The sequence below is a fragment of the Pyxicephalus adspersus genome, chromosome 7 (genome assembly GCF_032062135.1).
Source record: "Pyxicephalus adspersus chromosome 7, UCB_Pads_2.0, whole genome shotgun sequence".
Lineage (NCBI taxonomy): Eukaryota > Metazoa > Chordata > Amphibia > Anura > Pyxicephalidae > Pyxicephalus > Pyxicephalus adspersus.
Window position 1 is genome coordinate 65,862,118 of NC_092864.1, and position 15,769 is coordinate 65,877,886.

At 36.7% G+C, this 15,769-nt stretch overlaps 1 protein-coding gene across 1 annotated transcript in view; it reads right to left on the reverse strand.

The window, feature by feature from the left end:
* Nucleotides 1-3,023: 3,023 nt before the first annotated feature.
* The window catches only part of PMS1 (PMS1 homolog 1, mismatch repair system component), a 33,630-nt gene continuing 20,884 nt past the window's right edge, over nucleotides 3,024-15,769 (reverse strand). The window contains exons 4-11 of the mRNA XM_072419148.1: nucleotides 12,944-13,060; nucleotides 12,557-12,682; nucleotides 10,984-11,130; nucleotides 9,930-10,513; nucleotides 8,187-8,669; nucleotides 6,318-6,448; nucleotides 5,377-5,531; nucleotides 3,024-4,773 (exon numbers count right to left, since the gene is read on the reverse strand). Coding sequence (XP_072275249.1) covers nucleotides 4,606-4,773; nucleotides 5,377-5,531; nucleotides 6,318-6,448; nucleotides 8,187-8,669; nucleotides 9,930-10,513; nucleotides 10,984-11,130; nucleotides 12,557-12,682; nucleotides 12,944-13,060 — 1,911 coding nt within the window. The 3' untranslated portion in view covers nucleotides 3,024-4,605. The remainder of the gene's footprint in view (nucleotides 4,774-5,376; nucleotides 5,532-6,317; nucleotides 6,449-8,186; nucleotides 8,670-9,929; nucleotides 10,514-10,983; nucleotides 11,131-12,556; nucleotides 12,683-12,943; nucleotides 13,061-15,769) is intronic.

The following is a 15,769-nucleotide window of genomic DNA, read 5'->3' on the forward strand; positions in this document are numbered from 1 at the left end:
GCTTTTTTCAACCTAACCTACTATGTAACACTTAGCGGGATTCAGCACTTCCCAGGCCAATGGAGGGACTATGGGTTCTCCGTTCATAACCAGCGGGATAGGTTACCGTCTGGTGCCTTTTCACCTTTTTAGGTTGGGTCCCATGCTCCTCTCCGGCCCGGCTTTACAGGTATCAGATTGACTGCTTTATTAACCTCATAACCTTTATATTTAAATAGGACCTATTCTGTTGGGCAGAACAAAATCCACATGACACGAAAATACAGAATATAACATTTTGATTTTTTTATAGGTTTTTTTGGCAATGCAAAACATAATTAAATTAACTTTTACTTCTTTTGTAAAAAATGTTATACAAATAAGTTAAAAAATAAACTTTGTATTTAAAAATACCTAAACTTGCATAATGTTACAACTAGACTATATTTTACACAAAGCAACTTTATGGGGATTTTTTTTCCTTAGAGTTCACATTAGGAAATCTGCATTTTAGATTTTTTCTCCCAGTTTGAACAGCTCTTACACTGTATGACCTAATGAAACCTCCTCCATTTGAGAAGCATGAGTAATCCCACACAAAGCATTTCCGACACTGAAAAACAGTTATGTAAGCTGATTAATCAGGCATAAAAATTGTCCCAGATTTCATAATAATCATGTTGTCTAATGGTGAGAAAGGCCCTTGAATGGCAAATGAATTCTGAGGCTGCAGCAATGTGGGAAATGCTATAAAACCACAATAAATAATGATTTTCTGAATAACATGATGTAATGGAGGTCAGTTCAGATTGTGAGGTGTCAGTATCATTATGTACATCTATTTAATATACAATTTCCTCCCAGTGTAATAACTGACACATTGACATTTTGAATACACTGCATTGTCAGAATACAAAATATTTATATATAGTTATACAAAGACACTATGGGGTACATGTAACATAAAGACACTTGAACGACATGATCCACAAAGCAAATTATTGGGGCTGTAAGGGGCACATCCATTCACTGTACAAAACTATGACATATGAAGAAGTGTAATAATGAAAAGATATGAATAATGAGGTCTGAAGAACTAAGTAATTATCCTTTTCTTCATTTAGAATTTCCTCTTCCTAAAAAAAGAGTTACAGCTATCACACGGCAGTATACTGTAACATGCCAAAGCCAAGTTTTCCAGATTTGTCTTCTTGTGTGATTAGAAACAAGTTTAAGTCTGCGATTGCCAGTATCTATGTAGATGTAATGATACAAGATGCAGTGTAAAGGCAATGACACTCAACACTAGCTCAAAAAAGTTTTCAAACTAGGTCTTAGACATCAGATTGATAAGAGGTACGACAGGCAGATGACAGGCCAGTGTCTGGAGCCATTGCAATTTACAGTTAAAATCAGAGGTAAACTCAAGTAGGCAGTTTGGGTTTATATATATCAGCCTAAAAAAATATATAGATTGGAAAAGATCCTTTCCAATGACAAAAGACTGAAAGACGTATGAACAAGTTCTGTACATACAGCGCCGTTCTGCTCTATGAAGAGGTGAGGGGGGAGAACGAGCATCATCCCACTCCTCTCCCCTTTACCTGTATTACGATCGTCCGTGGATCTGGCAGGATGGATCCATGAATGACGTCGGACGAGTGCTGTACCCACATCAGATTCTCAACTGATACTAGCCCCAAATCAGTAATTGAACAAGAATCATCTAATGTGTGTATGTAGCCTATGTCATTTGGAGTGGTCTGGAACCCTACATCCTTGGTGGGAGAGGCTTTTTACGTTCTGGTGCTTGTCACTTATCAGTGCCTTGGTGCTATCAGCTCAGAGAGCAGATCTTAGCACCGCTCAACCGGAACAGTAGGATTGTCACACTCGTGGTCTAATGGTTAGGCAATATATGGTCTCAGGGTATATTGCAAGCCCTCAAGCATTTATAAAACCCATACATTTGGAGGCATATAGTAGTCATTGACCAAAGGTGTCTGAGACCACTGCAGGTGGGCAGTAGGAATTGATCAAACTTCCAGGATGTTCCTTGCAATAAGAACAGCAGATGCTTTCTTGATGCTGTATGGTGGGAATGAGCATTGAGTGTGGAAACTCTACCCCAGGCTGATATCAGCAGTCAGTCTCACAGTGTTAACCCCTTCCACAGTAAAACAAGTGAGAAACCAGTAATGCCCCCTAGTAATGACAATGAGTGAAATATCACAGTATGGCCCAACCAAACCTACTCGCTGGGTTTTTGAGATACAAGTTCAGAGACAATGCCAATAGCTCTGAACCTGAAAATGCTAGCTAATCTAGAAGGTAACTTCCAGGCTGGTTCAGCAATGTGCAGTTCATCAGGGTGGTATATTCCAAGAGCCGGGCATAGGACAACTATGTTTGCTATCTGCTGATTGGAGGGAAAACCTTCAGTAGCACTGTATAGAAGAATCTTGATTGAAGAAAAAAAAATTGAATTTGGAAAAAAAAACAGGGCTGCTCTTGATAGGTGTCTAGCAGTGCATACCAGGAACATCCTTATGAGAAATGCTGTTTTAGATATGCCCTGTCATCTAGACATTACAATTTTTGGCTTCTTAAAGGTACTCCGATCCTTACACTTTACATTTTTCTTGCATCCAAAATATCACCTTCAAGAACTGACTGTTCACTTACTGTCTAATATTTCCCAACTCATAACAGTTGCCATTGAAAAGAGATTATCTTTGTTGTTTACTTTGTGGGTTTTGTCTGATCACTTTGTATGACTGTGTAGTAACATGAATTTAAAATTCTTTCATTATATTGTAATAAAAAGTCTTTTTTTTGCGATGATAGACATCTCATTCTGGCATTTTCTCGCATATTTTTCGCCAGCCATCATCCCTCCCTGCATCTATTTGGCAAGTTGATTATTTCTTGTACTCTAACTTTTAAATACAGAATAGGTTTTTTAAGTAAAACAACTTTTTTTTATTAAAGATATTAAAGAATTATTTAAAAGTAAAAATAAAGAACAAGGGATGCAACCAAGCTACCAAAATATCCTACTTCTTTATTAGAAAAGAAACGAAAAGATATAAAAGCATTACATATATAACTAAATGATACACACACACACACATAATGGAGGGTCGTCTTTGTACAGAAATCAAAATACAGCAAGTCATAAAGAAAACTATTTTAAAAAACCACCTTCAAAAAAGCCCAGTATCTTCAAGTGCCAATTTTGTGAGGACTAAAATTAATCACCAAGAACAACACAGTTTACTGACTGTGATATCAACTAATGTATTATGCAGGATCTCTCCCAAAGACATGTTTGTTTTTGTTGCCTTTTTCAGAAGGTTTTGATTACAATACCAGGTAAAAATGTAAACAAGGGCAATATGATGATGGAATAGAACATTTATTTCATCAAGGTTCTGGATTACTAAACCTGCGGATATACTCGTTCTAAAAGCCATATTTTTACCCCAGTGTTCAAAACCTTGGACTTAAAGCAGAACTAAAACTTTTTTTCATAAAAATTGTGATAAGGCAGGTCTTTTTTGTTATTAATAATAATAATATTAATCTTACCTATGTGATCACAATTATTAAGTATACTCACCTGTCCCGGTTCTGGCCCCTCCACCGTCTCTACTCCTAGGTTGCAATCTTCAGCAATCCTGATTGGCCAGGCTGGGTAGATGTAACTCAGGCTCATCCTTGTGGGCGAGTTCCTGCTCTGGAGGATGGTGAGATACCCGGCACATCCCAGCACTGTACACAGAACTGTACATATGCAGCTCAGCATTTTCTAAAAAGATGCATCAATCAGAAGGGTTAAGTGTGATTTATTGCAGAAGGGGCATTGACCCCTTTTGTTGTGTGTTTTTTTAACCTGATGTATTAAACAGGTTTTAATTAATTTTTTTAGTGCAAGGTCTGCAATACTTTTTCCGGTAAATGCTCCTACGGTCATTTTCCTTTGTGTTGTATTTTCCTAACAAATGAACTGTTGGTTCAAAGCTGCCCCCCAAATATCTGCCTAATAGCTATAATTCTGGAAGATTAGGATGCTTTGGAAAAAGGATGTTGCATTCAATACACAGTATCAGGTATGGTTATCTGTGTAACAGAATATTAAAGAAGAATTTTGAACAATGTACAAGCTATTGCCCTGTGTCATCGTGTTGTGGAGTATGGTCCTGACCTGTCTAATGGAGCTGTAGGTAGATGGTCTGAATGGTATATTATTTTACAAAAAGCTTTAAAAAAAGTAACTAAATATAACTTTTAGGGTAACGTTAACCCTGTTGACACACCTTGGGAAGAAATCTTCCTTGTGAGAAGATGAATTAATGACCTTTAGAATGTTACCAGTAAATGCACATTCTGAAAAAAAACATTGAGAGTTCTGTTCAAAAATCCATTTGATTGCATGTCTTAAAAAATGACCAAAAAAAAAATACAAAAATATGCTAGAAATAATACAAAAAGATAATAAGTGCGCAGTCCATTGCCCAATCATTTCAAAAACTTTTATCATCAAAAGTTTAACAAAAATATACATTCCTGTGTACCTTACATTTATTGACACAGTCGGCACTACACAAAAAGAGTCCTCTATTTCTAATCATCATCCTGAGAAATATCGGCTAGGTGATAATAAAAAGGCCGACCATGGATGCATCCCTGAGTTTGATCTGCAAGCTGTTTTTTCGTTCGATTCAAAGTGTCACACACATCATCTTTAGACAGTGTTAAAGGTAGTTGTCTTGCCAGTCTTACAGCTTCACCCTACCAACAAAAAACATGTTTCAGGTCACAAAGAAAACCCCAATCAAACATCTACATGAAGCAAAAAAAAAAAAAACTTCTAGCAAACAAATAAAAACACTACTGTCCTCCACCTAATTCTGACCTTGCCACCAAACCACAGAATGCTGTGGGGGATCAGTAGATCAACACTGTTAGAAGTGTAGTCAATTTTAAAGTATATAACTAGTATAAATATAACTAGTAAAATAACTACTAATATATAACTAGTATTACCGCCTGTGATAACAGACCCTGGGCTTTTGTCAATGAATTAGCTACTTCTGAAATAATTCAGAATTTGCTGAAAGGTACATTGGACCAACAGCCGACCTCCTTATGACCTGCATTTCATTAGGCTTCTGTTTTTGTTTGTTTCTTCTTTCCCTCTCTTCTGATCATAGAAATTTCTTGGTACAAGTACAAGCACTAAAATCTCCAACTACCCCAAACCTTGAATTTCAGGGGCACAAACATGATGAGTCCGAAGCTTACTCTATATGACATAAGAGGTGATTTGATTTATGGAACAAAAAATAATATTACAGATGCCTCGGACAAATAATCAGCTATTGCAGTTCTTACCTCCAAATAATTCAAAACTTTAAGGGGTCTGCAGTGGCGTAGTTCAATTGCATTTTTCTTCATCACAAAGTTTAAAATCTCCTTTAGATCAGATATTCCATAAAAAGGCAATACATTGGCCATCCTTTCAATCTCTACATGGCTGTCAGGAGAACCTAAAAAAAAGTAATTGATTACGGTATTTTATTTCTGATTATTAAATCCTGAAAGCATTGCAGCTATATGGATAGGATATGGATAGGTTGGGGAAAATTAGACTATAGTCAAAAAGGATAGTCAGATTAATAATATGAACCACTTCCCACTACTGTACAAGTTCCATTAAAGAACACCAAACTCATACCAGTAACCAATAATGCTCATTGCTTTTTGAAAAACATTGGGATTCTTCACAAGGATAGAAACCACAGGCCTATTTCATTTTAATAAAATGTTAGTTGACAAATTTAACACTCAAAAAAACTGCTTTGACTGTCAAAAATCTCACTGGAGAACAAGGGTCTGAATGTTTTGTGCACAATGGAGACTTATAGTGAAAGCACCTAGTGCAATAAGGTCTCAGGTAAAGTCAATTTTTTCTTCACTAGTAGAAGGGAGGGCTGTAAAACCCCTGCTGTATGTATTAAAATAAATCAAGTGTTCAAAAAAAAAACTAAAAAAAAAAAAAATTATAAATAAAGTCTTGCAGTCTTACAGTAGTGTACAGGGAGGAGGATGTTCTAACATGCTTTTATAAACAATTGCAGAACTGTCAACTGCCCCTGTAATCTAAAATTTAAGTGGAAAAAGTAAATGCTTAACAATAAAGTCGTTACATTTTCATTTTATTAGAAGGCAAACCGAAAAGCTGAATTCCAGAATTACATTACTGTTCGTACAGGCTATTTTAATTTGTACTGCTTTTCTTAAAGCAAAGAACTGAAATCATTAGCACTGCATACCTGGTATCATTTTAATTAGAAACCCATTAGCAGTTAGTCTAGGGTCTGAAAAATAAATATGTCCATTTGGTTTTGGACAATCTTTTTGCATTCCTAAAAGAATTGAGAGGTAATCATTTTCTCCAAGCAACCTAAGTGGAAGAGAAAGAAAGAAAAAATTAAATTGAGGCATTTAATTTTTGTAAACTAAATTTTAGGGACCATTAACACTATGTGATATATATTCACAGATACACAGATTATATACCCAGAAGAAAGGGGGACATTTTCATTTGAAAATTATATGAATCATATATAAATCATATGAAAACTAAATATTGAAAATAACATTTGTAAGGCAGCAAAATAACCACTGCAATGAGCTTTGGGACAGGTATGTTGTTTAACTTGAGTGATGTCAGTCCTGTCCAGTCACTTTTACAAAAATACCTACTAGATTGTAAGCTCTTCAGGGCAGGGTTCTCTTCTCCTGTCACTGTCTGTATTCTTCTCTCATTTGCAACCCCTACTTAATGTACAGCGCTGCGTAATATTTTGGCGCTATATAAATCCTGTTTATTAATATTAATAATAATAATAATTATAGTATTCATCCACTCACAACATCTTTACAACATTAAGGGTAATTACTCAGTAGTCTAAAGCTACGTACACACTTCCAATTATTATCGTTGGAAAACGAACGACGAACGATCCTGCACGATATCTACGAACGATCGTATAGCACCGATCCTGCACATAGAGATAACGACACGATCGTTCGTAGATATTGTACACACAATAGATACGATCGTTTGAGCGATAGAGGAACTATGTGCACGACAGGAAAGTGACTGAACGTTCGTTCATTACGCATGCTCAGACCATGGACGATCAACGAACGATCGTACACACGAACGATGTTCAACGATCGTCGTCCAATCCGATCCGCCGGTCCGGTCGTTCGTTTCCAACGACTTTCCTCGTTCGTCGGCGTCGTTGGTTACCTTTTTTACGAACGATTTTTGCCCAATCGATCGTTCGTCGTTCGTTTTGAACGATAAAAATTGGAAGTGTGTACACACCTTTAGACAAGTCTAAGATAGTCTTAGACTCAATCTTTTCTAAAGATTTTAAATAAGATTGCAAGTGTATATATCTCTAACTTACTCTTATAGCCATGAAAACTTCTGCTTCCTTCTCCATCTTGAAATATTTGTTAAAATGATCACCTACCTGATCAGTGACTGACTACTGATCAGGTAGGCGATCAAATCTGCTAAAATCTTTTCTTTCTGAGACATCTTCCCTCCCCCGGTCTGCTGGCTGGTGTATGTAGCAGTAGAATACACAAAATTAGCACATTTCTCTGCTATCCCTCCAAGGACCCTTTAGGACGCTGTTAGTTGCTCCCAGCTGCCCCCTTCAATACTGTGCAGTTTTACCCCATAACTGTTGTGTCAACTGGAGTTTAACCGCAACTATACTCAACCTGTGTCATGTAGTTAAGGGTGGTTGTGTTTTGCCGCAGTACAAGGTTTTTAGAAAGTTGATGTATAAAAGGAAGCAACTACAACCACGTTCAACTGCATTCCAACCCGAGTAAGCTGTGGTTGAACATGGTTGCATTCAATCATGTCAATGGAAGTAGGTGACCGCTCAAGGGTGGCCAAAAGCAACAGTTCAGTTGAATGGATGCGGTTGGGAGCACAGTTGGCCTGGAGTCTACCACAGGTCTGAAATAACCTCAACTGAATGAGAGTGCTGCAACGTCCTCTTCTATTATCTACTATCTACTGTATTTCAGAAAGCTAAAAAGGAAATTAACTTATACTACTTAGATAAACCAAAAGTATTTTTACTTATAGGTCATATGCTTTTGCAATTTACCTATTTGTTAATACAATTGGGGTGTCCAAAGTCTCTGCAGGAATTTTATGGTTGTCCACAAGTCGTTTATACAACAATATTTCTTCCATTCTGTATGGATTTAACAACATTACTTTTCTTTTGGATGCCAAAACCCAAGCACCAGGAAAATTCAATTTATTTATTAGGCTAAATTCTGTATCTGGTATTTCTTTTCTTGGAAGTTTGCGACACTTTTGTTTTAGATTATTCAGGCTAAAAGCAATTTGAATAGTTTTAGTAGCAGGTGCAGTTGCTTTCTTTTCAACTTGTGACTTAAACAAAGTATCCAGTATTTGTTGATTGGACAGTGCTGATTTCTGTTTGATTTTTTGAGCCGTGCTTTCACCTGAAACCAGCCTCAGTCTTTTTTCTGTCTCCTTTGGCCTATGCATATTCTTTTCTGTAGCTTTTGCAGTCTGCAGATTGTATCGTTGTAAGTCTTTAGCTGCTTTTTCCTCATACCTGCATGTATGCAAAAGATAAGTCATCAATGTTTTGACTTTAGAAACTTGAATATCAAAATACAAATGAACAATTCCTTTTTAAAAAAAGGATATTTGGAGACAACACCCTCTGAAAAAAAATACATTTCTCTCGAAAGCTAGACTAGAGAACCTCTGGATGGCCCTACACAAATATGAGGGTAATAGCACAGCCATGGGCAGCATTGAAGGTTTCAGCTGGTTTCAGAATGTAAGACTCAGTAACTGTATTACTCAGTGGGTTGTTTAGGTCAGGTGGCCTAAGAAAGTGAGGAGGTATACTTTAATAATAAACATTTACATCTTTAAGGTTCAACTTGGGGCATTTTATTATTACCCCCCTAGCGTTCTTATTCTGTCCGTATTTTCACGCAAAAAGCATTACATTTTTTTTGCATGGTAATTTATTTTACATTGTAGGCCAATAGTTCTTAGGCATAACTCACCGAAATATGTCCAATATTTAAAAATTTAACAATAAACTTTAAATAAAAAAAAAAACAAAAATCTGTTAAAAGAAAATTGTGAAACCTGTAATATACCTATACAGTAGCATGTATAATATATAATATAATTATATATATATAAATAAATATGTTATTTAAAGATTTCTTTGTATACAGCTATTTTGTATTGAATCCAATACAAAATTATTTGAATTTCCCGCCGCTCCTCCCGCTTACACAGACGTCACTGGGAAACCCCGGAGATCATCTCTGCAGTCGCCAGCTGAGGATCGAAGAAAGAAGACGTGTCCAGAGGACCTGCAGGGACCAGCAGGACGCCAACAGAAGAAGGTAAGTGGGGTTTTTTATGTTTTTAGCAACCCCGAGTCACACTCAGGAATACCGCTGGGGGGTTAATATAAGAACACCATATATATTATAATATATAAAAAGCCCCAGCGGGTTCTTACGAAAATCTGATTTACGCTAGACATTGTGTAATCACGCATATCTTTTAGCTGCCTAGCAGCCTTTTTGTTTAACCACTCTGCTTTGTACTTAGTGAACTAAAGTCTTGTGTATATTAGTAATTTATACATGACAAATTCTATATCCTTATTTCTGTGTTGATGAATAGAAGGCTGCATATGCAACATATACTATATTTTAGCAGATAGAACAGCTTTTTGTTTCACTAGTACAATTAACAATTGCAACTGTAGTCTATTATATGATATAGCCTGAATTATCTATGGGTAAGTATATGTTTATTAGAACACACTACTGGAGCTTACTTAAGTTTTTCCTCTCCATCAAGTTGTTCCCAAAGATCCATCATTTCTGAAGAGACATCATCAAATCCAACCCTTGGTGTGTCCTTAAGATATTTAGTTCGGCATTCCTGGGTGAAAATATCCATTGCAGACATTGGTTTCTTTATGACCCTGTTACTCATCAAATCAAAAGCTGTTATAAATCCAGTTTTCTCAAAAATTACATTCGTAGATTTCTTTACTGTATTTTCAGAACTCGTACTTAAGCCAGTTTCTTCCGGCATTTTGCTTGAGTTTGTTTCACCTGACGGACATAATATTGTAACTGGTTGAAGGTTTTCTCCCTTTGAGTTCTTAAAAGCAGTCCCTTTACTCCAGTTATCGTCAAATGTTTCCAGGCTATAGTTTGAAGTGGTGTTTTTATGCTCTGTGAGTTGCCCATCAGTAATGGATTTAGGTTTCAATTCAACTTCATCATTTTTAACATGTTCTGGGCTGGAAAGCTGCAGTCTGTCATGGTTAGGCCAAACATCACCATCTACCAATGGATCTGTTAAAACAAATTCTGTCTGTCTTTCCAGTGTTCCACTATTATCACTAAGAAAAAGTTGAAAGCATAAATGCATTTACATTTAGGGCATTGCAGAAGACCAAGCTAGAATGAATGAGACCTCAATCTAGTTTTCGGATTGCAGATACTGGGGCTTTTCTTATTAGAAGAATATGATTAGCTCAGGTTGTTATAATCTCAAGCAGGAGCAAGCATGTAAGGTGACTGTGTGGTTATTTACATTTGGGCAAGATACACAGTGAATACCCATGGGCCTCATATTGGAACTGAATAAAGCCCAGCTTATGGTCTATATCAGCTTGTCTATATACTTCAATTGACTTCTTGATCCGCTTTGGCCTAATCAGGGGATTTATTGGAAACAAGCTATTGTGTTCCTGAGTAAGCGGACTATGTTCCGAGACACGTTGAACTGACATTAGCTTATCTGTAGCAAACACAAATTGATCACTGGAGTATGTAAGTGTTTTTATTTTTTATCTGTTTAATAAACGTGTGTCAGAAACAGTCACTTACCTTATTATGTAACATTACTTGCGTTTTATCTGGAGTTAGATTGACATCTACAAATGAAGCCGGGACAACAATGTTCATGAAAAACACAGGATAGGACCGGGAGGTTATATTTTGGTTATAGTGTGTTCGAACCATCTATAAAGAATAGAAACAGGACAAGAAATAAATTAAAGTTGTGCAAACACGAAAAGGCTCTACACATTCTGCAAATTCAAGATACACACATATGATACACAACATATTCACATTGATTCAATCATCTGTAAAAGGAAAATTATAAGCAATCCCACTGGGTTCATTAGAAGAAAATAGTAAAAATTAAAACCTAAGGGGGTGATTTTTACAAATAAAACAAACAATTACTTTAGAAATTAAAGACCAGGTAACTATTGCTTTTTAATTGCATTGGCATAACAGACATCCAAACAGAGGTGTTTAGCTGATATTCCTATTCCTGGGATTCTTTTCTGTTATACTATCCTGTCAAAGATGTAGGTTTGTCTATGTAGGGAAGGCACAAGTGCATAGAAGTTAAAATCAGGGTTCTACCCGGCTCCTTTTAGAAGAAGCTTAGTTTTGAGGCAAACATGGAACATACTAAGAGTAAGATTGGCTTTAGAAAGTCAGACCAAAGCATTGGGGAGTGGTAAAAAGCTGACACAATTATAGGCATTATTGGAATCCTATGGCAACAACAGATGGGAACTCTAGAACTGTCATGTATACTTTCTGCCCACAGAGTTTAAAAAACTTCTGGGGAGATCTCTGCATATGCAACCTTTTCAAATGGTGCCTAAACCCAAACAGCAAATTTTAGAAAAGACTACGCTAATGATTTGTGTAGAGTTAAAAAATATTCAGACATCGGTTCCTTTCTAATTGTTTATGCCTGAAAATACCAAGAATCTGACCAACCTTAAAAAGGTACAGAATGGTACTGCATGCCCTTACTAAAACTTTTTTTTTTAAACACTGCTTTTTCACCTATTACCACCCACACTGAGCTTTAATCACACCCCTGATTCAGTTTTTAGGTGTGTCAGTATTTTAGAAGTATAGTACACAGATTTGTGTTAACTGTCCATCTTTCTGCTGCTCATCTTTCCTCTCCCAGAGCACCTGCACTGTGTCTACATTGGAGGGGAAAAGTCACTGCTGGAAAGTGGTAGAGGATGAAATTTGAGGAAGAATATAGTCCCTGCAGCTACAGAGATCAGTTATACTTTAAAGACTTTTACTGCTTGTTTAAAATATGTAGTTGTAGCTTGGTCATGTGTATAAACTGTGCAGCTCACATTGCTTTTTTTTTTTATCTGATACTTTTCAAACCACAAGCCCCTGCGATGCATTTGTTGTAGCATTTTCCCTACCTCCTGTAAATTACATTTATAAATACATGGGTTTGCAAATGTATATTATTCTTCAATACTTTCATGCCATATAAAGTAACAAAAAGTAACATATTAAAATAGTAGCAGAATAATGAAAACTTGGGAAAAGTGTACATTTATGAAACACAAATGACCAAAAAAATAAAATAACTAATACGACTAACCATTACCTTTAATATCTCTTTGTGATAAACTGGTCGTTGGTTGATAAAAATAAAACTCCTTTCTGAACTTGAAGCACCAGTTAGACTGATGTCTGCTTCCCGCTTTGGAAGAAACCCATGAATTCTGATCTGCTAATATAAGAAAATATAAATTTATTCTGCTCAAAGGGTGGCCACACAAAATCTAGTTTTGCAACTACCTGACGGCCTATTTTGAAAAAGATAACAAGATCAGTGTAAAAAATAAAAGGGACAGAAATGTTTCTAACAACCAGCAAAGTTTGGTGTTGCACACAGTTATTTTACAACTGGGCATGGATTGATAGGCTCTGATTACCTTTATTATGATGAATCTCAAATGAAGAATATAGTCAAAGGGTTTAAAATACTAACCTCTGAATCTTCATACTGGTGCTGGAAGGGAACCATACAGTTCATGACTGAAGTTCCCAAAACCGACATTAGTGCCATTTTGTGATCTGATACTTTGTTCTTCTGCCATATAACCACCTATGACAAAAGGATATATATTCTGTAATTATGAAAAAAAGTAAATACAAAAGTAGAATAAATACACATACAATAGGCATAATGCACATACATACAATATTTTATACCTGTGGTCCACAGGCTCAGTGGCACTCCCAACAGCTTCCATTTAACTGAATGGGGAACCAGTTTGTGCAAGCAGTTGTTACCTCCCAAAACCAACTCATCAATGTGCAGATCAAATCCTTTAAAACATTTTGTTTTTCCCACAATGTTCCCACAAAACCAGGTGTAAAACAGTGAGCAACTTTGTAACATGCTAAATACTGAACTGTATCAACCAAAGAACTACATTTATCATATTGTGAAATATAGATTTCTTTTTCCAACAGTTAGAGCTGTAACGTGTTCAGGAATACAATAGTTTCTGTCAAACTAAAGTAAAATGTTTGCATATCTTCAGAAAACAAAAAATATTTTATGTTAACAGTCCTACTAAAACAGAGAGTTTGCAATAAATGATATGTGTTGGTGCCATCTTACAGTGTAAAATAGTCAAGTAGACTTGACTAAACCAGCGGTCACCAATCAGTGGTCCGCAAGAAAACTTTGGAGGTCCATGGTTCTGGCCGGTGTGCCACCCAGCACGGTCAGGAAATAGACCCCCCTGGGAGGTGCACTAGCCCGAGCTGCAGACCATGTCGCCCATACAGACCTCAGGCTCAGGGAAGTGGACGGGTTGTGTCTCTTGGATGTGGGTGGGTTCTGGCATCATGACGTCACTATGGGGGGATGCATGCATTCCAGGCTTCTGGCTGCTGGAGCATTTCCTTCCATGGAGGTGAAAAAATGCATGCAAAAAATCTCAAGAGATTGGTACTCTTTTTTTCCCCCCCATTTCCCGCCGGCTATGTCACTTGATCTCACACTGTGCACTTTCTGCGGTAAATGAGGAAAAAAGAATGTCAATCTCACTGAGCATAGGTGAGATTTTTTGCATGCATTTTTTGACGTGGGCAAAAGCAGGAAGAAGATGGTAGCGTACGGCTCTGGGATGGGATCAGATAACCATACAGCGCAGGACCCAATCCAGGAAACCTCAGCAGGGTTTGAGGGATCTGGAGATCAGTTTAGTTCCTCTTTAACCCATGTACACCAATTGCAACCATTGGCCATCAACATTCTAGTAAAATTGCTGATAACCGTTTTCTTGCAATTCCACTGGAAAGCCTGAAGAGATCAAGGACACCTATAGTGAAATAGTGAATTGAAGAATTGACTAGTAAAACTATGTTCAACCTGAAATCCCAGTATCAATGAAAATATGAAACACTGTAATAGGGAATTATTCTTACATCCAGCATTATTTTTTAGTAATATAGGGAGCAAAGAAGAACACACTCTTACAATTTTTATTTTTTCATATGACAATTTAAAGTGTTCAAGTCCAAAATTATTTTTTTAAGCTTAAACATATACAATTTCTTAAAGTACAAGAAAATTGTGGTAGGGCGTGGTGCACATCAAACTTAAATATTATGATAAACATACCACTGGGTAAGTTATTCTTTAGAAAGGTGCATGCTGGAGGTACAGATCTTGATATCTAATAAATGGTATCTGTAAGATTTTTTTTTAGCAAAAACGACAAACGACATAAATTATTGTTAACCAAAATACTCTACCTGCTGTGTTAAAGTTGAATTCTGCTTTGAGAAAAACATTTCTTGTAAATATGTTATCTGCTACAGTTGTAAACTCACAACACTAAGCCATTACCTTTATAAATGATCAGCGGCAAGTCATGTGTCCCTATTCAGTTGCCTGCTGGGCAGCCAGGCTACCTCACAGACCGCCTACGGCCAACTCACAGACCATGTACGGCCAATTCACAGAACACCTACGGCCAACTCACAGACCACCTACGGCCAACTCACAGACCACGTACGGCCAATTCACAGAACACCTACGGCCAACTCACAGGCCGCCTACGGCCAACTCATAGACCACAAACGGCCAACTCACAGGACACCTACGGCAAGCTGATAAAGCTACTGTTCGACATATTTCAGTCTACCTGCCCCAGAAAGTTGTATTCAGTTTAGCTTTAGAAAAACTAACTTCAATAGGATTTCCTAACTCTTGATTTACATTGTTTACTGCTAACCTATATGCCACAATAAATATCCGTTCCAAATGTATGTTAGCACTGAAAGGGTTACCAAAGATACATTCACAAATTCACATAACCAGCTGACTAGGTTCCTAGTAAGGCCAACTGGATGTATTGCTTGTAAAGTATTCTCTAGAAAGGGCATCTGAAAATACAAGCTCATAAACACTAGCATCTGTTGGGTTTTAGCAGTTCTCATGCTAGTCTTGATTTCAGTTATATATGCCTGCTAGATGGATATCCATGCACTGACATCTCTAATTGAGCTGGTTTCTACCTGCAAACCGATTCCTTATAAAGAAAGCTCTCATTTTTATGTGCACATAAATAGATTTATAAAATAAATTTCTCCTGCAGCCCATTTTAGCAGAAATGTGCTTGGCTATTGAATCTACAATAGTGGAATATACAAAAGACTATACACAAAGATATATATGTATTTGTCTAGGTATCTCTTTAGAATGTAAATTACATTTTGAAAAATGTTGAAAAAGGAACATTTTTAGGTGGCTCGATGTAGTAAAATATATGAATTGGGAGTTTTAGATTCTGAACTA